This window comes from Acartia tonsa, chromosome 10 (genome assembly GCF_053477335.1).
Source record: "Acartia tonsa isolate MP-2025a chromosome 10, ASM5347733v1, whole genome shotgun sequence".
Classification (NCBI taxonomy): Eukaryota; Metazoa; Arthropoda; class Copepoda; order Calanoida; family Acartiidae; genus Acartia; species Acartia tonsa.
The window spans coordinates 41,462,484-41,487,481 of record NC_137269.1 but is presented as its reverse complement, the minus strand read 5'-3'; the positions used below and the strand labels follow the sequence as shown (position 1 = coordinate 41,487,481).

The window sequence follows — 24,998 nt, the reverse complement described above, 5'->3', positions numbered from 1 at the left end:
ATTTGCTGCGATATTCAGCATTTTTTCATCCTTGTTTATATAAAATGATTCATATTTCTAAAAAAATGTTGATAATTCTGTGAATATAAATATTTATTTTTAGAGAACTATACAGTTTTTAAATAATTATGTTAATTTTGTACGTCGGGCTTAAAAATATTCTAGGGGTCATGAATCAGCTCTTTATAGTGCCTATAAAAAAAGTATAAATCTTTAAAACTAGTATCCCGAATGACATCATTCCGGATACTTCCGCCATAAGTTTTAGAATCTATCCATTTTTTATCTATAATACAAAGTAGAACAATGTCTGTCCCGGGTAGGCTTATAACTATTTTGGGGGAGAGTACCACCACCCTCCCAAGAGAAATCACAAAAAGATCGAAGAAAATTTACGTAGAGACTTGAACGCAACATAAAAATTATTAGAAAATTATAGACAACATTTAAAGTGCCACTAGAGCTTCAGGGTCCTGTCTCCTATTTGGAAAGAATATCCCTTAACAATACTGCCAGCGACTGCGCCCCTAGTATAAACCTATAAGGAGCTAAACTTCAAATAAGAAGCATTTCAATTCTGTGGTTAGCGAGATGTTCTATAGATAGATAAAAGGAATGTAAATTTTTTGATCTATACAAATTTAAACTGACCTTTCACTAAAATAGCCTTAAACCTACCCTAATACAATGGAACACCTGCAATTAATGACGTTTTATATATCAAAAAGTAAAAATAACTTGTACTTTTATATTAAAACGTCTTATTAGCAATAACATTCTTTAATGACTTTGAAGTACATCCACAATGAGGATACACAAATTGTCCCTTCTGTAGATTGCTATTAGTGATTAAAATGTTTGGACGCTCATCCAAATGAAATAAGCAATCACACTTCAATAAAAGTCCCAACGGTTGTTGAGCAAACGAATAAGCAAACGCTATTATAAGACTTTGGGGTATAGTATATTAAAAAGCTCAATGTCCCCTTCCTCCCTGCTCCAAAGTACTTTATAGGTAAACTAGCGACTGCTCCCCTAGCATCTAGGGTCTCTATATTTGAAGGGATATGAATGAGCAGAAAAATAGCTTAAAACCAAACCCAAAATTATTCATCAAAATTAAATAACCTAAAACCATCCTGGGACCTATATGAAGCCTCACTGTGAAGGATAACTTTATCGGTTCAGGGGTTAGCAAGATCCTTTGCTACAGAAAAAAATGCTTACTATTTTATATAATAGGATATTGCTTTCAGGACAGTTTTGTATAAAAATGAGATTGAAATTGAGAAAGAGAATATTGTAGAGCATGATCGAACCCACCAACGTTAATGAGGTTGGATTATTTTTAAAAGCGAAGCTTTTCTTTAATTAGGGTCGGTCCGTCCGTCCTTCCGTCCGTCCGAGACGGATAGGTTTTTTCGGTAATTTAGGCATGTTATAATTGTCCTATCGATTTCAAACTTTGCATGGTGATTCCTGTATGGTAGTTAGGTACGATTTAGAAAGCGTAGAAACTCTATAATCATTACCAGAATGTCCGTACGCCCATTTTAAACATGCTAATTTTTACTTTTTTACCAACAAATTTTTATGTGATCTAATTATCCGATTGTTCTATTTGTGGTATACTGATTCCTGGGAAAACAAAGTACAATATTATTATCGAAGCAACTCTATAATCCTAAAAATGTAAGTATGTCCATAAGCATTATCCTGTATCAAGAAGTTTATAAACAAATTTACTTACAATTTTGCTTTAAATCTTATTCATTTATATTCTGATTATTTAGTTCTTACACTTTAAAAGTGTTAATGTCCGTCTGTCCTACCGTTTCGAAGTTTCGCTTTTATGGATGTCATCCTTGTTTATATATAGCGAAGGTTTTCTACATTTTAGATTGTTCTATACGTCTGTCAGTGCTAGAAGTTAAATTATGATTTCATGTTTTGTGCAATAATAAAAAGAATAGTTTTTTCATCGAATTGTACAATAAATATATAAAATTAAAACCAGTTTTGCTCGCCTCCAAGGGGCCGAAGGCCCGGGCTAACAATACTGGTAATAATTATATTATTTTTATTGTAATATTAGTGCAAAATTGTGTATAGTACTTAAATTATTTTATATGGAATTGGAATAGTAGAACAGCATAAATAAATAAATCTTAAGGATTTTTTTAAAAAGTTCATTGCAGTGGCGTGCACATGATTTTGCCACAGAGGGGTTCAAACCCTCAAGGATGAAAATAAGTGGAAAGCAAACCTTTCTAATTTTAATAATAAGAGGGTATACCCCCCCCCCCTAACGCTAATAGTTCATTGTCTTTCTAAAAAAAAGTCATGTTAATTCTAACTTTCTAAATATTTACATTTATGAATGTTTTTTCTTTTAACCAAACAAAGAACAAGACATTAGGAAAAGTCCAGAAAAGACAGACAAAATAATGTCTAATTTCATTGTTTTAAAATGCACGTAAAATAAAAAGTCTTGAGAAAATTTTGTGTTTAAAAGCATCAACAAAAAAATGAATAAACTCAAATATTAAGGTAAAACATGAAGAAGAGAAAACGGAAGAAACTCGACAAGGTATGTAGTTCGAAGCAGCTTATAGTGCCAAATGAAAAAATACGTCATGACCAATGAAAGGCCAGTATACATTTTACCATTGGTCAATTGCAATGTACACTGGCCTATCAGTGCTCATTTGTATTGTATGACGTCATTGTATTAGGCACAACAAGCTGCTTCATGTATCTCACATTGTTTCTGTGTTGCTGTAGAATTCTTAGGCCTTAAAACAGGTGAGTATTAAAATGCTTTGCTGTATACATAGTTAAAAGGTAAATTCTGCTTCGCAAAATCAATTTTTTACTTTAATTTTAATAGTTTTAATATTTTTTTTCAGAAACTGAGACAACTTTAGATGACACAGACAAAACAAATCCATTTTTCAATAGTGATTCGCCCAAACAAGATACAGTAGATAGCCAGGCTAAAGGAACGCTTTTAGTATTAGAGTAAAATAATAGAGGGGGAAGGGTTTAATTAACTGTAAGCCCTCTTCCCGAGAGCCCTGTGTTAACTTTCAATTAGGTTTATGGAAATCAACTAATGGCGTCTGGAATTTTAACACACCAAGTTACTACAAAAGAGCAAAAAGCAATTTGCTAGCAGATGGAAAAGGTCTTCAACAGGGGGATCCAGGTAGTTGTCTAGTTATACATCTATACTATAGTAGTATGTACTTATGTTTGCATTTTAGAAATAACATTTATGGAAATTGCATGGATCTAAAGGGAAAGACAATGGCCGATAAATTGATGTACATTCCAAATGATGATAGGCATTATTATCCGTTTTTGTAGATTAGAAATAGTGGTTGAAACGCTTGGACACTCTACTTAATGAATCAACCAATCATGAAACGTTCCCAAAGTTGTTAAGCCAACGAATGAGGAAACGTTACAATTAAACTTTGGGGACTAGTGTAATAAACAGTGCAATGGCCCCTCCCTCCCTGGGAAATTGGATATAGTTAGTTATAGTAATGTTGCTGTTTGAGGATGGCGCAAAATACGGACGGACAGACATACATTTCATAAATAAATAGTAACTGCGGTAATAAAGGCTAAAAATCCTTATAATAAAGTAACAGGATGATTGTTTGTTTGAACTGAAAGATTCCCCCCCCCAAAAAAAAAAATACTTCCTCAAATTTAAAAAAAAAATTTCTTTTTTAATCTAAAATAAAAAAAATGGGTAATCCAATTTAACTCCCCCCTCCTTAAGCGCTCCTAGAGGCCTCAAGGGGACGTAGCCGCTAGTAAATAATAACTAAAAGTGTATTGGAATGAGTAGATGAAAAAGCTGAGAAACCCAGCCTTCTCGATAAAATGAATCCGTTCTTCTCTGGAACAATAGACCAGGTTTAATTTTCTTTCCAGCATGGCTTCTGTATCGGAACGCAATCCTAGCCGTTCTCGATATCTTAATCTCAAGCCCTCCGAATGACCAACATGTGAAGTTTACAAATGTGTATTTATTACCATGAAAACAGTGAGTCTAAAACAAAAATATAAGAATTAATATCATAAAATTAATGATTATTATTCTTGTAAGATCGAGGTTGCGTGATTTCAATTTAATTAAAAATATGAAATTTATAAAAAACTTTAAATTGGCACGAATCATATTAAATAGCATCAGAAATTGATAATTTTAGAATAAAATGATCAATAATATAAAGGAAAATATTCGTATGTCAAAACTTAGCAGTTAAATGGTCTATTTATTGAAAAATTAATGTTTTAAATTTCCTCATAAAATTATACCATTCTACACTTATTTTTAAGAATTAAAGATAAATTCTTACCACATTATGATGTCAAACTAAGCAGAAGGCTTATTTGAGATATTCCACACATCAGAGCACATGTATATTAAAGCAATACATTATTTTTATTCACTTAGCTCCTCACGTGGGACTAATCAAAGGAAAAGTGCGCGTTTCTTTTGTCCGTTTACAAGCCACGCGCCGCGCGGAGATAGTTAGGAATGCCGCGTAACACACTCATTCTCTAGGAAATTTGGTGTAAGGAAACAGGGATTAATGGGTTCGAACTTGCCAGGGAATACAAGAAAAACATACCGAAACACACCCGTCTATTCACTGGGAATCGAACACAATACCTCATCTTTGCAATATGCGTGCAGACAGTGTCCACTAAATCACAATCTCACAACACATAAACCACAAGAGTTTAAAATGTTATGGCCATAAGGCCTAAAATTAATTATGGTAACTCGTGAATACCACAATAACTCAAACCGAGTCCACTACCACATAAGGATAGGAATAAGGAATGGGAAAAGCATTCAACATTCATGAATTGCACATTTACCACTCACACATCTCATTATATCATGGCCTCATAATCTCAATTAAAATTAGAATTACAGACCATGTAATTGCGAATACATGAATTAATAATCAATAGTACCTAAACTTTGATTAGGTATCTACATAATAATAGGCAAATGATTTTTATATTAAAAATCGCATCAATAATTAAATAATCAACTCAAACTTTTAATCAAAAGAAAGAAAGATTAAATAATGACATTTTTTCTACTAAATCTTTTTGCTAGAAAAGAAAAGTAAAATTTCATAAAAAACTTCTCAATAATTAGCATTTTTCCAGCGGAAAAATACTCGGGCTTACATCTAAACATTTTTAAGATAAGATAGGTAAGATCCTTAAATCTAACATGTTTTAATAAAATAGATACTTAAATCTAAATAAAATATGACTGTAAAATCATCAAACATCGGAAAATTAAAATTTCATAATTTTAAATCTTCGTGAATCAAAATTGCGTAAAATAAAATTGCAATTGAAATATGCAAATTAAATTACCAAAATAAAACAAAAGCTCAATTATAAGAAAAGAACTTCTCTAAATGCTGAGTTTGCAATTTCTCTCTGTTTTAAGAAGAAAGCAACTTGTACATATTCATACAGTCAAAATTAAGGCAATTTGGGGCCTCAGTTAGAATGAATCCCTCAAGATACAAACTAACCAATCTTTAAAATATTAATAATGCCATGTTCCAGCTATCCTGACGGACGTTATGTCTTTCCATCACAATTTTTTGATACTGCATAATTTCCGACAGGATTTCTGGCGCAGGGCTCCATCAACTGAAAATAAACATAATTAGTGATGTTTAAATCAAATCAAAAATTAAAGAATCATGAATAATTCAAGAAACTTTAGAATCATCAATCAAAGCAATCAAAATAAAATTATCTTATGCTTTAGTTTTGCCGTTCTGTAGTATGTCTGGCCGAGGTGACAGAGCTAAGATACACTATAGAGCGGTCTTATTAAGCTTAAATCTTCGAACTCAAAGAATCTACTTAATTCAAGGCGAAAAAAATCTGCATTTTTTCTTTAGGTACATCGGTTAAAAGGTAAATAGTAATAATTTTAATATGCATGCAATATTAAATTATTTATGTGATTATAATAAATCTTAAAGAAATATTTATGTGATGTAAAAAATCTCATTGTGTTAATTTTTTTATCATATCAAATTTCAATCAAACAAGGATAAAAATGTTTGTATTTGCGTAGGTACCTAGGAAAATTTCCGCGAAAAAAATCCCTGGTCCCGGAAAGACTTAAATCATTGAAAGAACTTGCGTAAACGTATAAAAAACTTAAGTTTGCATTTCAAATGAAAAAATCTTGCATCGATTTGAAAGTTTAAACGAAATTGTATCAAAATTTGCGTTACTTGTAAATCTTAAGAAATGTTACCCATTTCTTTTTAAAAATACTGCTTCAATTTTAATATATGCGATAAAAATGAAGGTAGAGTTAATTTAAAATATGCATAGTTTATCTTAAATTAATTCTGTGATATTCAAATAAAATATTAATCAATATTTCAATAATATTACACATCGTGTTCATTATTATAAATGCTAAACATGAACGAAAAATATATATACCTAGGAAAATAATTGCTATAAAATACTTTCTCAAGGTTTTAAAATTGTCCGAAATCGCTAGGTACGTATATTACTACGAATCTCTGCTCTCGGAATGAAAAAAAATCTTTACGCGTGGATTAATGGAATCCCAGCTTCCGGAGTGAACAAAAAAAACTTTGTACATGAATTGTTAAGAATCTCTGCCTCCGGAATGAAAGAAAATCTTTGATTTGCTTACAAATTTAAACAAATATCTTGATTTTTTGCGATAATCTTTTAAAATAATAATGAGGAATATCTTAAACATTATCATAATAATATTACATGTTGTGTTCTTTACTTTAATGCATTATTTCATATGAGAATCTGAGAAATAACATTTTTTAAGTAAACGTGAACCATAAAAAAAACTAGAAAAATAATTTGTAAAAAATCTATTTTTCTCAATTTAAAATCTGCAAAAATCATTTCACGAACTTTTGCTTTTCAAAATCATACTTAAAGAAACAAAATCTTTTTAAAATCTGCTTTAAAAGTCTAAACAGTTTTGTAGAATTTTTGTGCTTAGGTATGAACAATAAAATTAGTTGAATAATGAATACTTATTCTTTACAGAACCCATTTGGTTCCCTTCACAAGCCTAATATATAACTTGTGATATATTTTTTTTTTCTTTAAAGATCATTTTCACATAATAGTTCATGTTGTAGATTAGATATGTGTGGTTTGAAAAATTTCAATGACTTTCTGGCGGCAACACCCGCCATATTTCCACCCGCCATTGGCAGGCCTCTTACCCTGCGTCGGGCGGCCAGCTTGGCAGCAACCAAGTCGATTCTTGATTCATAACACCACCAGGGCACGTAATAAAAGTGTGGCTGTCATAAAACTTGGAATCATCTACTGGCTTTTGTCCGGCCGGAACCGAAACTCCCGTTGGCTCTTGTCCGGCCGAGACCGAATTTCTTATCGGCTCTTGCCCAGCTGGAACCGAAACTCCCGTCGGCTCTTGTCCAGCTGGAACAAAAACTCTAATCGGCTCTTGTCCAGCCGGAACCGAAACTCCCGTCGGCTCTTGTCCGGCTGGAACCGAATCATTCAGCGGCTCAACACCCGCCGTAACAAAGTTATCAACGACTACAGTATCGTTACCAATATCATCAGGAATAACTGCAGCACAACTAACATCATTATCAGTAATAACCACGGCAGCACCCGCCGTAGCCAGGTTGTCAACGGCTGCAGCACTAGCAGAACCAAAAGGTTCATCAGCCGCGTTACAAGCAGAACCAACAGGTTCAATAATAGCATCACAAGCAGCACCAACAGTCGGCTGCGGCTGAACATCTGAGCAGACAACATACCTACTCTTTGCTAAACCATTAGCACTAACAGCAAAATATCCAGATCCAAACAGGCTGGAGTAAAGCATGGTTTCTCCTACTGAACGTTCAGAGTAGGGAAACATCGATGGGTGCAGGTGCCCTACGAGCAAATCAACCTGCCCATCAACCAAAGTAAAATCTTCAGGTTTCATATCAAACAAAACAGCTGCCTCCACAGGATTTATGGAGCAGATCGCCTCTTTTGGACCAATGAGAGGCACTACCACAGGTTCTAATATGTGATAATTCTTGTGTCGATCAATTAAACATAGCTTGACCGTCGGGAGACGTTTAACTTCACCGTCAGCTAGAGAAATTCTTGCTGAACGTCCAGTAAAAGGTAACTGAAGTTTATTAACAAGTGACTGGGTTACCATTGTGGTAGTTAAACCAGTGTCCCACATAGCGTTCACTGGGACCTTCTGGCGATTAATGTCAACAACGTCTAATTGTTGTAACATTAACATTAGGTTCGCCTCAGGGGAAGTGTGTACTTCATAGACGGCGGCAGCCATATCAACACTCTCATGCAAAAGGTTGTTATGGGCCTGACCACAATTGTCCACTTTGCAGCCGCCTATTACATCTGCCTTCGGGCAATCCACAGATTTATGCCCTTTTTGCAAACAAATCCAACAGCATCCAGCACTCTCCACAATACTCTTCCTGTCTGACACTGACAGGTCATGAAATTTTGGGCACTTGTAAAGTAAGTGCATCTCACTACAGCCATTAACAAAACATGACTGCTTCATCTTAGATTTACCAGGTTTACCTACGGCGGTAGCGGCTGTCGCAGGGTTACCTTTCTTCTTAGAGGGGGTGTCCATATCAGTCGAACACCTCATTAAAATGGCGCCACGCTGTTCTTCAATAATCTTTAACAGCTTTGGGACGTTTGGGACATCCATCGAGCCCAATGATAAATTGAGCTTATCTTGAAAATCACGTGGCAACTTCTTGGATAACATCTCAAGAAGTATCACAGTCAACCACTGGCTAGTGGTAACTTCATCATCTTCATCATCTTTAGTCAGCTGCTCCAGCTGGCTAACTGCTCCGCCAAACTCTGCTAACACAGTCACAATCTGGTTGGAGTCCGACGGTTTAGACTTCTTCTCCCATTGGTTGAAAAGGCAGAGCATCTGACGTGTTTTGGACTTAAAACGTGCGTCAAGGTAGGCCCACTGAGATTCATGCGATTGAATCTGAATTAACTGGAGTCTAAGCTCTTTATTCTTACAGACCTTTTCACTGCTCAACAATAACTGTAAATACGACGGGTCTTGTCCTACAGTAAGCTTTTTAAAAGTGTCTTTAAAACTTACATAGGAAGCTTCCAGGCCGTCGAAAGATGGAAGAAGACGTTCGTCGACACGATTCATATATCCTGGCGTGAACATAGAACCGGCGACGAACTGTGGTGTGCCAAACGGTGACACAAATGGCGATGCTGTCGAGGCACCCGCCGTCGTCGTGGGTGGCTTCACAGGTTCAAGCTTAACCTCAGCCAGACGTTTCATCAAGGCAGACAAAGTGTTTATAATTGCATCAGGTAAGGGAAAATATGGCCCTTTAATAACTTTCACAATCTTCAAACATCGATCATAAAGTTCAGCCTGATGGTTAGGCAAATTATCACCAACAACATCAACAACACTTTGAATGTCACTAAGCTCTTCTATAGCATCAAGAGCGTCTTTCAGGGCACTATAGTCTTTTTGTACAGTAACTATATCAGAATAAATGTCACTAAACTCATCAAGCTCTTGGATTCTCAAACCGAGCTTGCTAAAACCGACCATGATGCTGTCAAATGTCTCGAACTTGTCATGGACAAGGATTGATTCCTTAGTGAGATGTCTAACATTAAGTTCTGAAGTATCACTGACCAACTTCATCACTCTATTTAGCTCACTGGTTAGGGCATCAACGGCTGGACGCAGCCGCTTACTCAATTGTTCACCTTTATTCTTTTTAGGACCCATAATTGTCACTAAAGTTAACTGTACTGATTATGACTATAATAATAATGTGTGGTAAGGTATCACAACCAACACATTCACAAAACTTCACAGAATGTTCTTAGCTGCATCTGTTCTGTCTTGTTTTCATTGTATCGGAACGCAATCCTAGCCGTTCTCGATATCTTAATCTCAAGCCCTCCGAATGACCAACATGTGAAGTTTACAAATGTGTATTTATTACCATGAAAACAGTGAGTCTAAAACAAAAATATAAGAATTAATATCATAAAATTAATGATTATTATTCTTGTAAGATCGAGGTTGCGTGATTTCAATTTAATTAAAAATATGAAATTTATAAAAAACTTTAAATTGGCACGAATCATATTAAATAGCATCAGAAATTGATAATTTTAGAATAAAATGATCAATAATATAAAGGAAAATATTCGTATGTCAAAACTTAGCAGTTAAATGGTCTATTTATTGAAAAATTAATGTTTTAAATTTCCTCATAAAATTATACCATTCTACACTTATTTTTAAGAATTAAAGATAAATTCTTACCACATTATGATGTCAAACTAAGCAGAAGGCTTATTTGAGATATTCCACACATCAGAGCACATGTATATTAAAGCAATACATTATTTTTATTCACTTAGCTCCTCACGTGGGACTAATCAAAGGAAAAGTGCGCGTTTCTTTTGTCCGTTTACAAGCCACGCGCCGCGCGGAGATAGTTAGGAATGCCGCGTAACACACTCATTCTCTAGGAAATTTGGTGTAAGGAAACAGGGATTAATGGGTTCGAACTTGCCAGGGAATACAAGAAAAACATACCGAAACAGCTTCGAAACCGATTTATATTTGCTGGATTAGAACCGGTTCTAATGCATTCTGAAAAACCATGTATCGTATCGTATTATATCCAGTTTTCACGAATATAAAATGTACAATCATAGCATTAAACAGTTCTGTTAACCCGAGCCTTAGGTATTCTGATTTTATGTCCGCGGATACTTGAAGACCTCATATGTATAGTCTAACATGGACGTTATATTATTAAACGCAATTATGGACTTCTATAGTGATATGTAAAATTCCAAAATAAACTTTAAATGGAGAATAGTTATTTATCGCATCGTATTATAGACAGCTTTCCGCGGAATTTAAAATAAAAAATTACAAGATTTAAATCAGTTTTAGCAGGGGCTGCCCTAAGGTCAGGGCTGGTATTTATATTATTTTATTTGATATCCGTAGATAATTGTCTGTATTACTATTATATACATGATTTTTCAGTATGGTTTTTAGCCTATCTATTCTATTGACTTCAGAAACTTTCCTATACATCATCTCTTTTCAAGGGGGTTTCTTTTCACCTTCCCCTTCTTTATTTATTACTATGACGTCAATAGAATAGGTAAGCCAAAAGCGGTGGCATCTATTTCTATTTTCCTGTGGTACTATAGACAGCTACGCAATTTTTAATAGGGACTATAAAAAGCTTTATTAAGGACGAGATAGAAACAGTGCGTGCAGACGAGGATATAGTTGAAAACCTAGACAGCCTGTCACCCGCCAAGTCTAACCCACCCCCGCCTCCAGGTGGCATACAGGTACAGACTCCCGCCAAGTCTAACCCGCCCCCGCCTCCAGGTGGCATACAGGTACAGACTCCCGCCAAGTCTAACCCGCCCCCGCCTCCAGGTGGCATACAGGTACACACTCCCGCCAAGTCTAACCCGCCCCCGCCTCCAGGTGGCATACAGGTACAGACTCCCGCCAAGTCTAACCCGCCCCCGCCTCCAGGTGGCATACAGGTACAGACTCCCGCCAAGTCTAACCCGACCCCGCCTCCAGGTGGCATACAGGTACACATGAAATTTGTAGGGATACAAAGGGATATGATAATGGCTGTTTATTTGATGTACATCACCAATAATGATACACAGAGTTACCCCTTCTGTAGATTACAATTAGTGGTTAAAACTTTTGATTACTCCGCTTGATCAACAAACCAATAAAAATTCAATAAAAGTCCCCAAAGTTGTTTATCCTACGAATAGGGAACCGTTTATAATACTTTGGGGACTAGAATAATAAACAACCCAATATATCCCCCCTCTCCTTGCAAAAACTCCCCTCTAAAATTTAATATATCCTGTCCTCTGTTTGCTTCAGAAATGCTTCCAAAATTTTCTGTTCCAGGCTTGATTGTAGAGATACTTTGCTTGAAATATTGTACCTTGTTGTCCTAGTAATCAATGTTTCAATATAATAATTGAATCAAAAGTTAAAAATCAGCATGTTATAATTGAGCGTACAGACTTTAACGTGACGATTATAGAGTTGCTACGTTTTTTAATCATACCCTATTGTTCAGGATTCTTCATCCTAAGTTTTAAATCGAAAGGACAATGTATATTAACGAAATGGGCTAACCGTTCCGTACGGACGGACACATACACCCTTATTATATTTACAAAGATTTCACTTCGCTTTTGATAATGTTGGAAAACCATTGCTTTAAAAAAAATGCATTAAACTGTCCTTGGGAATGTTTATAATGATACATATTTAAACATTTTGTATACAGCGACTTTGTTAGGAAACTACCCTCCCCGGAATAAAAATTTAACTTTGTAAAAAGAACCTATGTTAGGACAAATTAGGTTTTGTTCAGGAATTAAAAGGGATAAGACTATGACTATGACTATGATAAATTGATGTACAACGCCAATGTTGACACACAAAATAACCCCTTCTGTAGATTAAAATTAGTGGTTGAAACATTTGAACACCCACCTTAATAAACCAACCAATCAAAATTCACTGAAATCCCAAAGTTGTTAAGCCAACGAAAATAAGAAAACGGTATTATAAAACTTTGAAGACTACTGTAATAAAAAGCCCATTGTCCCCTTTCTCTCTGTAAAAAATACCTGGCCTAAATTAGCGAAAGAAGTATTAAATTAATATTTTAAAATAATCCAACGTAGGTTCTTTCATAAACTTCAATCTCATGTCCCATGTAAGTGTGCTAGGTAGGCCTCCAAGTTAGTTTAATTATCATTAGGCAGTTAACATTAATAATTCATCAGGTTAGCGTCAATTATTTGATTTATAAAGTGTTTCATTAATACCACAATTTTTTAGAATATATGCAAAAAAAAATAAAATATATTAAAATCTTTCATGGCTTGGCAGCCGCATCCAAAGAATTTCCCTTTATCAAATAACCGAACCCATACCAAAATCCGCATCAGTTAATACTCAGAGAGAGAGAGAGGGGGGACAATGAGCTGTTTATTACACTAGTCATTATAGCTTTATAATAACGTTTTCTTATTCGATGGATTATTGTCTTTGGGGACTTAAGTGAATTATTATTGGTTGATTAATTGAATTAAGTGTTTAATCTTTTCAACCATCAATTGTAATATACAATTATAAATGGTAATTTCGCGGATTATCATTGGGGATGTACATCAATTTTTTGGCCATTGTCTTATCCCTTTAGATCCCTGTCTTTAGTACTCAACTCCTAATACAAAAGAATAATCTATTACTTGCCATGTGTGGCTATTTTAAAAATAAGGGTTTTAGCTGAATAATAGCACAAACTTTATTTTCATATTTTATACATTAGTGGGGAATTTCTACGGAAAATCTTATGACGTTGCTTAGCGTTGCTTTTATATTTCATTCAATGTTAGCTTTACCAAATATTGAATATACAATTTGATTTAAGAGGAAAATTTTATTAAAACTTTTCTATCATTAAGGCCAGCCAAAGACGTTTATCATTTCTAAAAAGTTCTAATGAAATATGGTAATGATTACACTAAAGTAAAAACTTCTAATGTACTAATTTTAGAAGGGTTACCTAATTAAGTGTATTATTGACAGTATAAATAATATTTTAGATGTAAGTTTAAGGAGAATCAATTTTATTTCAACATGCAGTTTGACTTAAATACATCCATACTTTCTGAATTGCACTGGTGAAAATACATCCCCACTGTAAATTTGCTGGACTTGTAAATGGCAGTCCCCCAAGTCATCCTAGCCTATAATATAAAGTAGTAAGAGTTATTGTCTGTATCAAAGGATCTTGCTTACCGCTGAACCGATATGGTTCTCCTTTACAGTGAAGCTTCTTATACGTCCTGAGATGGTTTAAGGCTGTTATATTTTTATAAAAAAAAGTCTGGAAATGGTATTAGGAAATTTTTATGCCCTTCCATATACCTTTCAATATAGATCCCCTATAGATGCTAGGGGTCATCGGCTAGTATTAGAATACAATAAATGTATATATTTTTAAGGGTTTAAAGAATGTTTTAAACGAGCATTCAAGAAAAGAAAGTCCACCAAACTATGTAGATACAGTTCCGGACCAGTCCGATACTCAACCATCTAAACTTTATCCCACTATCATAGGTAATACATTGATTGATATACTGATTGATAGATTTATTGATAGATTCATTAATATATTGATTGATAGATTGATTGATAAATTGACTGATTGATATATTGTTTGATAGATTGATTGATAGATTGATTGATAGATTGATTGATAGATTGATTGATAGATTGATTGATAGATTGATTGATAGATTGATTGATAGATTGATTGATAGATTGATTGATAGATTGATTGATAGATTGATTGATAGATTGATTGATAGATTGATTGATAGATTGATTGATAGATTGATTGATAGATTGATTGATAGATTGATTGATAGATTGATTGATTGATTGATAGATTGATTGATAGATTGATTGATAGATTGATTGATAGATTGATTGATAGATTGATTGATAGATTGATTGATAGATTGATTGATAGATTGATTGATAGATTGATTGATAGATTGATTAATAGATTGATTGATAGATTGATTAATAGATTGATTGATAGATTGATTGATAGATTGATTGATAGATTGATTGATAGATTGATTGATAGATTGATTGATAGATTGATTGATAGATTGATTGATAGATTGATTGATAGATTGATTGATAGATTGATTGATAGATTGATTGATAGATTGATTGATAGATTGATTGATAGATTGATTGATAGATTGATTGATAGATTGATTGATAGATTGATTGATAGATTGATTGATAGATTGATTAATAGATTGATTGATAGATTGATAAATAGATTGATTGATAGTTTGATTGATAGATTGATTGATAGATTGATTGAAAGATTGATTGATAGATTGATTGATAGATTGATTGATAGATTGATTGATAGATTGATTGATAGATTGATTGATAGATTGATTGATAGATTGATTGATAGATTAATTGATAGATTGATTGATAGATTGATTGATAGATTGATTGATAGATTGATTGATAGATTGATTGATAGATTGATTGATAGATTGATTGATAGATTGATTGATAGATTGATTGATAGATTGATTGATGGATTGTTTGATAGATTGATTGATAGATAGATTGATAGATTGATTGATAGATTGATTAATAGATTGATTGATAGATTGATTAATAGATTGATTGATAGTTTGATTGATAGATTGATTGATAGATTGATTGATAGATTGATTGAAAGATTGATTGATAGATTGATTGATAGATTGATTGATAGATTGATTGATAGATTGATTGATAGATTGATTGATAGATTGATTGATAGATTGATTGATAGATTGATTGATAGATTGATTGATAGATTGATTGATAGATTAATTGATAGATTAATTAATAGATTGATTGATAGATTGATTTATAGATAGATTGTTTGATAGATTGATTGCTTGATTGCCCCTAGTAAATTAGTACTTTATTGATTTTTATATGTTCAGATAGTGCTCCATATGACAACGTTGGTCAGTTCCAGGTGCAGGCACAGGCCAGCCAGCTTTTGGAGGCCCTGGAGTGTCCAGTTTGCCTGGAGACTGCGGATGAAGAACCTATCTATCAGGTACTGCTTGTACTAAAAAAGTACAAATGAATATATTTTAAATTAAAGTTATTTGTTATCGTATCATAGACAGCTTTCCAGGGATATTAAAATGAAAAATTTTAAGAATTAAACCAGTTTGGTTAGACCTGAGAAGCCAAAGGCCTGGTCTAACAAAACAGGTATTAATTTTTTTATTTTTATTTTAATATCCATGTAAAAATTGATAGTAATACGATGCGATACATGATTCCAGAGGAAATAAATTGGTTTCTAAGCAACATTGGAAAATATAATGATTATTTTTATTTAGTAGCTTCTCATTATCATAAGTTTAAGAATTGGGAGCAGGGTCTTTAAGAGTAGGTCCATTGTTGATAACATATTTTTTGTATATCTATTAATTCTTTAAATATTTTTCAGTGTCCATCTGGTCACCTCATCTGTGGCAATTGCAACGAAAAACTAATTGAGGTAAAAATATTTTTGTTTTATGAAATAGTCCCAAAGTTTTCTTAATCGCTGGCTTAACAACTTTGGTGACTATTGGGTATTATCCTCTTAGAACACAGTAATAGTGTCTGACTGATTATGACGTAACAAAAAAAAATTAGCCAATGAGAGGCCACTATAAATTTTACCATTGGTCAATAACGGCCTCTCATTGGCTAATTTTTTTTGTTACGTCATAATCAGTCGGACACTATTACTGTGTTCATCCTCTTAGAAATTTTTTTTTCAATTTTGAAAATTTGAGTACCACCCCCCCCCCCCCCACGACAGCGAACTATGTACTCTGGCCGCAGCGCTCGGCTCCCTAGCCTAAAACCTAACCTAACCTAAAGTAGTTGTTCGTCGTTGTCGGGGGGCGGGTATAACGCCGACTATTGTTGATCTATTCATTTAGTTGAGTGTACAAACATTTCAACCACTAATTACTATCTACAGAAGGAGTTATTTTGTCTATCACCATTGAAGATCTACATCAATTTATAGGCTATTGTCTTATCCCTTAAGATCTCTGGCAAACCTTACATGTCCTCTCATGTTCAAGCTCATGTGAAAGTACTTTTGTTTAGACTTTTGCCATTCATATTAAGTTCTCAATTTAAAAACATTTTCCTTGGGATTTACAAAATTTTTGGACCTAATTGTCAATGTTTAGATATTCTTTTATTTTATTGAAAAAAAACAATCATTTTTGAATATGTAAAGGTGTAAAAATTTTGAAACCCCTCATTTTAACCAATCAAAATAAAAAGCTTGGACGTCCATAGTGAAAAGGGGTCTAAAATTATTTATGCAGAAATTTTCCTATTTTACTGGGGCAAAGACTGACACTACAAAGTTCAAAATTTGATAAACAGATTTTCCTGGAATTTAAACTGAAAAAGTTGTATGATGTTAATATTTTCAAAAGCAGTACAAAATACAGGATGTTTCAATAATTATCCTATAAAATAAAGTAGTTAGTGTTTTTTTGTCTAAAGACTAAGATTTCATTAACTACTAAACTGATTGAGTTCTCTAAGTTAGTGAAGATTCACACAGGTCCTATAGTGGATTTAGGCTATTTTATTTTAAGATTGGAAGTCTTGGGATGGTTTTATGCTAGTTGGTTGCATATACTGTAGAGTGGATTTAGGCTATATTATTTTAAGATTTGAAGTCTTGGGATGGTTTTATGCTAGTTGGTTGCATATACTGTGGAGTGGATTTAGGCTATTTTATTCTAAGATTTGAAGTCTTGGGATGGTTTTATGTTAGTTGTTTGCATATACTGTAGAGTGGATTTAGGCTATTTTATTCTAAGATTTAAAATCTTGGGATGGTTTTATGCTAGTAGGTTGCATTTTTGTAATTTTTACTAAAAAAAAGTCTTGGGAGAAAACCATGAATCATAAAATCAGAATTATTGTTGTCCTGACTTTAACAAGACATTTGATATATAAGATATTAGGAAAAGCCACATTAGAGGGGACAATCGGCTGTTTATTACACAAATCCCTAAAGTTTTAGAATCACGTTTTTTTATTCGTTGGATAAAAACTTTTGGGACTTTTAATGAATTTTGATTGACTGGATTATTGAATTGAATGTCTATACGTTTCAACCACTAATTGTAATCTACAGAAGGGGTTATTTTGTGTTTAAACATTGGGGATGTACATCAATTATTCGGACATTGTCTTATCCCTCTAGATCCATGAGGAAAAATCCCTTGAGGGCAAATGAATATTAATGAAACCTCCAAACCTATGTAAATGACCTAATCTATTAAAATATAACAGGATTGAAATGGCTTTAGGTAGTAGCAAATACAAAATTAAAAGGTTTCTAAAATGAACAATAATTTGTTTGCAGGTTTTTTCAATTAATTACTGAATGACATCTCTAGAAAATCTGTTGAACAACACGGAATGACGCTGCAGTTATTTTTCTTAAATATCTTAAGAAAAATACAAACTAAACACCCTGTATATTTAGTACAAATATTTATGGCAAAAGTCAAATGAGTTCAACTTTGTAAATGATCTATTCCAGAAATAAAACATAAAAAGTGTTACATGCTTATTCATTTTTTAAGCTGCTCTAAAAGTTTAAGATCAAGAAGGGGTCCTAGGACAAACGCAGGAGTGACAAACGTCGGAGTGGACACCTAACCTAATCTATTTCAAACCTGTTTTTTGTATTCCTTACTTATGCGGGGTTCTTATTTGTATATTCTTTTCTTAACTCAACCTAACCTATATAGAAATGTTACATCTGATTTTTTTTCAGTGTCCTCAATGTGGCCATGCGCTAGTTAGCACAAGAAACCGGACGGCGGAAATCCTGGCGGGTAAATTGAAAAATCTTAAGGTGAGTGCCAGCATTTTTTGTCAACCATTACTGACAAAGACCAAAGTGTGTCCCATAGAGTAGTGGTTAGCGCACTACGCTGTGGTTGGGAAAATCCGATTTCAAGTCCCCTCATAGATATTGCACTTGGATCATTGAGATGCCCTTAGGTTGTAAGGAGGGAGATTTGTAGGAAGTTAGGATCCTACCTATCAAGCAACTGTAATCGTGCTTTCCCTCTTCCATGCTCCTCATTCATATGAGAGTGCCATTAATTAGGGTGGCTTAATATGGAACACCTGCCAAAACTCTAGGCCAGGGTGATGTTATAATTGAGTAGCTTCCACGAGAATTGCGGGTCAGCTTGTAATGTAACATAGAATACACTCAGCTGTGCGCGAAGCTTACCAATCTAAAATTGGCCAAAGGATTCTCACCTCCAATCTCCTCGTGCATCTGAATCCTAACTTCAGAGAATCAAGGCTACATACATACATACACCAAAGTGTGTTAAAAATCACTCGTGTGACGTCATAAAAATGGGGGATTATCCATCTCTTTTTTTGGGGTTTTCTTTCCCACTTCCTCTCTCATCTCGTTCATTTTTATGACGTCACATGGCTGATTTTCAACACACTTTGGTCTTTGTTCCATTTCTGCTTCGGAATGGCTTCAAAATCGGACCGGTTCTCAGCCATGCTGAAAAATCATGCATTGTATCGTATTATATCTAGTTTTCTTAAAATCTAAAAAGTTACAAACCAGCTGGTTTTAATATCAAAAAAGTGATATTAAAACCAGCTTTGTTAACCCGTACTTTTGGCATCCCGGAGCTATCAAAACTGGTTTTAATCTTATAATTGTACATTTTTATACCCGCGGAAAATAACTATTCCACAAAAGTAATTGATTTATGATTTAATTTTTTTTGTTTAAGATTTTCTTTTGAATGTTACATAGTAAAACAAATCAACCAGCTTAAGTTTGAAATTAATAGTTAAGCATGCAATCCAGAAAAAAGCTTTACTTTTTTGCTATGCATACTTTAAAAAGTAGGCCGTACTTTGTTGTAAACTAAAACAACTTGCTCTTTTACAAACAAGCTTTTCATGCTTAGCTGGAAAATCGGAAGAAATCCCCCGACTGATATTAACCCGCCCGTCCCCCCCCCCCCCACCCTTCCCAACGGAGGTTATTTCTAGACATCCCAATAATATAAACAAGGATGACAACATCTATAAAAGCAAGCCTTGAAACGATATGACAAATGAACATTAACTCTTGTAGAGTGTCAGAACTGAATAATCAGAATATTAATGTATAAGAGTCGAAGCAAACTTGTAAGTAAACTTGTTGAAAAACTGCTTGATACAGGATAATGTTTATCATAATTTAAAGACTTGATTATAAGGTTGATTCGCTTATTATATTATACTTTGTTGTCCCAGGAATCAATATACCAAAAATCAGATCAATCGGATAATTAGATCACATAAAAATTGGTTGTTAAAAATCAACATGTATAAAATGGACGTACGGACATTTTGGTAATGATTATAGAGTTGCTACGCTTTCTAAATCGTACCTAATTACTAGAGGAATCATCATACAAAGTTTAAAAATTGATAGGAAAATTCTAACATTCCTAAATTAACGGACGGACGGACCGACCCTAATAATAGAAAAGCTTCGCTTCTAAAAATACTTAAAGTAATATTTAATTTGAACCTAAACTACTATAACCGTGGAGGAAAAGAACTTTGGAATAAATATACAAGCTTCTTCCCCCCCCCCCTTTCCTATACATGCATCCATAAAAGAGTTTCCAGTATGACTTTGAAACCGATTGATATCCGCTGGATTTGAACCGGTTCTCAATCATGTATAGGCCCAGGGGGCAAACAAAACTAATTTTAACCTTAATTATTTTTCATTTTAGAATCCGCAAACAGCTTTTTATAATACGATGCGATAATTACGTATTATTAAACCCCTTTTACATCAATTTAACAAAATACAGAGGGGTCCTGTAAAAATATCAGGGAATGTGCCGATTATTGTAGAATTCTTGTGAATCTATCGCAGACAGGAAAATGACTTAAAATATTGGGGGCTAACAAAACGTAAATAATAAGTTCCATGAAGCGTTCTCACTAAAAAGCTAGAAAAATGCGTCAATAAAATTTTAGGCGTTCTCGTCTTAGAAATATTTTAGACCACCCCTGCGGGGGGCTTATTTGTTCATTCATATCTTAATCTAACCTAATCTGTACAGAAATACTTAATGAAATTAATCTTTTAACACTCCTGCGTTAGTCCACTCCTGCGTTTGTCCACTCCTGCGTTTGTCCACTCCGACGTTTGGGACTCCTGCGTTTGTCCTGGAACCATATAGACAGCTGAAAATATTTGTGAAAATTTCTTTTACCAATGAGCATCCAGCATATAATTAACTTGTTGCGTCGGTAATGCTCTTACCGTCATCATATATATATTTGAAAAGGTTTATTTACTCGATAGCTATCCTAATATTTAAAGTTGTATAGGGAAATCTTCATTTGCTAATGCTTATATGAACCTGGGATGGCCTAAGGCTATTCAATTTTAGATTAGGGTTTTAGGATTTTTCTGTCCACGCCTTCCCCGTCAAATAGATACAGTTTTTTTGTGATAAATAAACATGTACTATATATATCACTTGGTCCGCCAGTCTGTCGGCAATTCTCTAGAGAAAACAAATTTTCTGTAGATAAAACGTGTTTTTCTCTTTGGCTATTTGACCACTGAGCATATATTTCTTACCAGGGAAAAGGGAATGTAATTATGACAAACAATTCTAATGTGAAAATTTTCCCTCAACTCCTGACACTTTTTTCCCACCTTCTTATCCGCTTCCCTTTTAGTTACACTAAAAAACAAGTTTTACTCCAACAAAATATTTAAATTTTGACAATTTCAATGGAATTAATTGGCTGAATAGCAGCCCCTGATTTTTTACTATTTCCGTCTGTCTATCAGTTAGGCACTATTTTTCTTTCATTTCTTTGTTGTCCGTTCTTCTACATCCAAGATCTTTGCTACTTGTGAATGTTGTCATCCTTGTTTTTATTTGAACTATTATCAAAATAATAAAAAAATATATTTTTATGTTCAGCTAAACAAAATGAAGGATTTGACCTCTACGCAAACAATAACAGTTACGGTAGACAATCCTACTAAGGTAAACAATGTTATTTATACAGGTTCCTACAATAGCGGTTACGCCAATAGAAGCCTCAAGAGGACCTTGAGATGGGGGAAGGGGGATAGGTTATTCGACCACCTCACTTTCAATTGTAGTTAAAGAAAGAAAAGTTTTGGCCCAGTAAGTCAGTAAATTATTGGCGATTTTTCTTGGGAAGTTAGTGGTATTCTCCCCCAAAATAGTTATTTACTTTCCCAGGATCTATGAGAAGCTACACTGTAAAGGAGTACCATATTGGTTAGATTGAATTTAGAAGTATAGATGCATAATCCAGACAATTACCTGACCCATGTGGTGGAGACCTTTTTTGACTACATGGGTTATGTATAGCTTTTGCCCACTCTATTTTATATATTTCTAATATACAAAAATTCCTTTCTTCCAAGCAAAAAAATCTAAAGAGAAGTTTGAATCAATATAACTTTTTGCATTACACATCTAATTGCAAAATTGTAAAAATACAAAAACTCTTCGAAAATAAGTGCATACTAAATGTTTTTACTATAACTTAAATACTTCTGAGATTTTCTGCAAAAAATGCATCTTCTAAAAATGTTGCATTTTCACTTTGTCTAGTGTCAAAATTATAATACAATCAAGTTCAAAATATATTTGTTTGTTTTTTTAACTATGGTTGATAAAAATTTATCACACTCTGATTTTATATTTCCAGTATGGCTCTGGAACTGCTTATTATCTGCTTAATTAGAACCGGATCGCAACCATACTAAAAAAAACATGTATAGCATCATGTTACAACCAACTTTCCACAAATATTAAAATAGAATAATAAAATAATACTAGTTTTAATGTAGGTTGGAAAAGGGATGTTTGCATATATTACCTACAGACTTGTCACAAAAATATCTCATTCAGGTATTATTAACTTTGTCTTGAAACTGTTTTTACTCCTTAGTTAATACCCATTTAAAATCTTGCCATCCAGTATGGTTTCTAAACCATTTGATATCGGCTGGATTACAATTTAGCGACACTGAAAAATCATGTATGGCATTGTATTACAAAAAAAAATTCAAGTTTTTAAAAATAATGTGATAAATAATTAAAATTGTGTTTAGGATAAAAGGTTTATCAAAGGATTAATAATATAAGCCATCATCATCATCGCCATTTATCTCTTCTTTCCAGAGCATAGGCCATACACACTGGTTCTCCATTTTCCTTTTAATTGGGTCTTAGTAGCCATATTAGTTACTTAAATTATAAAAATTTTTAGGGAGTAATAATGACTCAGATTTTCAAGTTTACAGAAGATACAAGGTAAAATTTAAGATATTAATGAAGAAGATTAAAGTCCCTCCCCAGATTATGACGTCATATGATAGAATAACCAATGAGAGGCCAGTACAAATTTTATTATTGATCAATTACAGTGTATACTGGCCTGTCATTGGCTATTCTATCATATGATGTCATAATCTGTGGAGGGACTTTAATCATCTTCATATTAAAAGATGAAAAATATTTATTTGCTTACTAATCATTAGATGTTATTGATTGAAAATAAAATTCATAATTTATTTTAGGATTTCCTTGCATTATCAGAAAGATTGAGCACATCATATGGATCAACATGTGTAATTGTTCCCCCTCCTCCAGAGAAAAATCAAATCACCTCTGTTTGGAGCAAGGTAGGACAATATACATATATGTATGTAGGATATATGTGGATATATTGACAGGAGAAAATTAAGCTTATTCATATGGACCTCATTTATTGGTCAAGTCATTCAACCAATAAGAGGGGGTAAAGGTGGTAGATTAAGAGTATCATTATTTGAGCATCTAGCTGCGAGCAACACTTTATTTCATTACAAAAATTTGTGCAACATCCAAGTAATGATATATTGATTGATAGGACACTGTTCATACTAATATTTTACAAGCCAAGCATTGTATCGTCAAGAATAAAATTTTGTACTAAAATATGTACATTGTATACTCAAAGTATTAATTCAAATTTTGATATAATTAAATGATAAATAGATTTGTAGTTGTATAACAATTTTGCTAATTGATAATTAATTAAAATTCTAGGTATCTGATTTAAACAACAGTGGTTTAGACAGGTAAATAAATTATATATGATTAATTATATTTGCAAATTTAATTTCATTTTGTCGCAAATTAGTTACTTAAACAAACATTAAGTAAATTGAATAATATTTTTAAATTTATATAATTACTATGATTAAAAATTTAGATTTGTATGTTGGACAAAAAAGAATAATGCTAAAATTCTATGTAGAATGCAGATTTTTTATTGAAATTTTTCCTTATTTTCAGAGTTATTGCATTGAGATGTAAAGAATTAGACAGGAATGAATTATTGCTAATATAATTTGTAAAATCAATAATAATATATTAAAAAACAAGAAAATTACAAACATTTAAAATTGTCAAGTAAAAAAGGACCTTAATACAAAGGTTGTTATGTAAAAGGTTTAAGGAAGCAAATTATGATACGGACTGACTTATAGTCAGAAATTCTTTATCAAATGGAGAATGTCCACATTTGTTTTGCTCTCTAATAGGAGCTGAGATGATATGCAACAGATTGAGGGGCAGAAAGCATTTTCGACTTTGAAGGTTAAATATACCTGCATTAAAACAATGTCCAGTTGTGCATTTTCTAAACAATACAAATATAACAAAGAATTAGTGTACAATACAAATAAACTTGATTAATTTACACCGATTCTAATGTAGCAACCTTGTCTGAAAAGCCTTGAAGTTTTAAGCAATAATTGATTTGAATTATGTAGATATATAAACAGATTAGCCCGACACCCAGTCCTCAGGAAGGATCCAGATTTCAGATCTTTTCTTCAGGAAAATTATTTGTGTTTTTAATTATTATTATAATAAAGTAACAGGATCTGTGTGTTTGAAACGAAGGATCTCACTAACCACTGAAACGATTTTCCTTTACATTGTCGCTTTTTATAAGTCCTGTAAAGGTTTATAGATATTTTAGGGAAGGGTACCAAACTCCTAAGGGAAATATCCTAAAAATACCCATTTTTTAATTCAAATTTATCAGGAGGGAGAGGACAAGGAAAAAAAATGTAAAACTC

The 24,998-nt window shown here is 33.2% G+C and overlaps 1 protein-coding gene and 1 long non-coding RNA gene across 2 annotated transcripts; both read left to right on the top strand.

The window, feature by feature from the left end:
* Window positions 1-1,199: 1,199 nt before the first annotated feature.
* On the top strand, window positions 1,200-3,002 carry LOC145329287 (uncharacterized). The gene is made up of 3 exons (XR_013882851.1): window positions 1,200-1,336; window positions 2,551-2,590; window positions 2,910-3,002. It is a non-coding gene; the product is annotated as an uncharacterized LOC145329287 (long non-coding RNA).
* An 864-nt stretch (window positions 3,003-3,866) lies between these two features.
* Window positions 3,867-24,774, top strand: LOC145330819 (uncharacterized). Its single transcript, XM_080175482.1, has 13 exons — window positions 3,867-3,930; window positions 11,377-11,478; window positions 14,191-14,305; window positions 15,718-15,836; window positions 16,239-16,289; window positions 18,597-18,677; window positions 21,811-21,876; window positions 22,716-22,776; window positions 23,138-23,181; window positions 23,448-23,552; window positions 23,959-23,990; window positions 24,208-24,240; window positions 24,687-24,774. The coding sequence occupies exons 1-13, from the start codon at window positions 3,898-3,900 to the stop codon at window positions 24,772-24,774; spliced, it is 930 nt and encodes a 309-aa protein (XP_080031608.1). The 5' UTR covers window positions 3,867-3,897.
* Window positions 24,775-24,998: the final 224 nt, after the last annotated feature.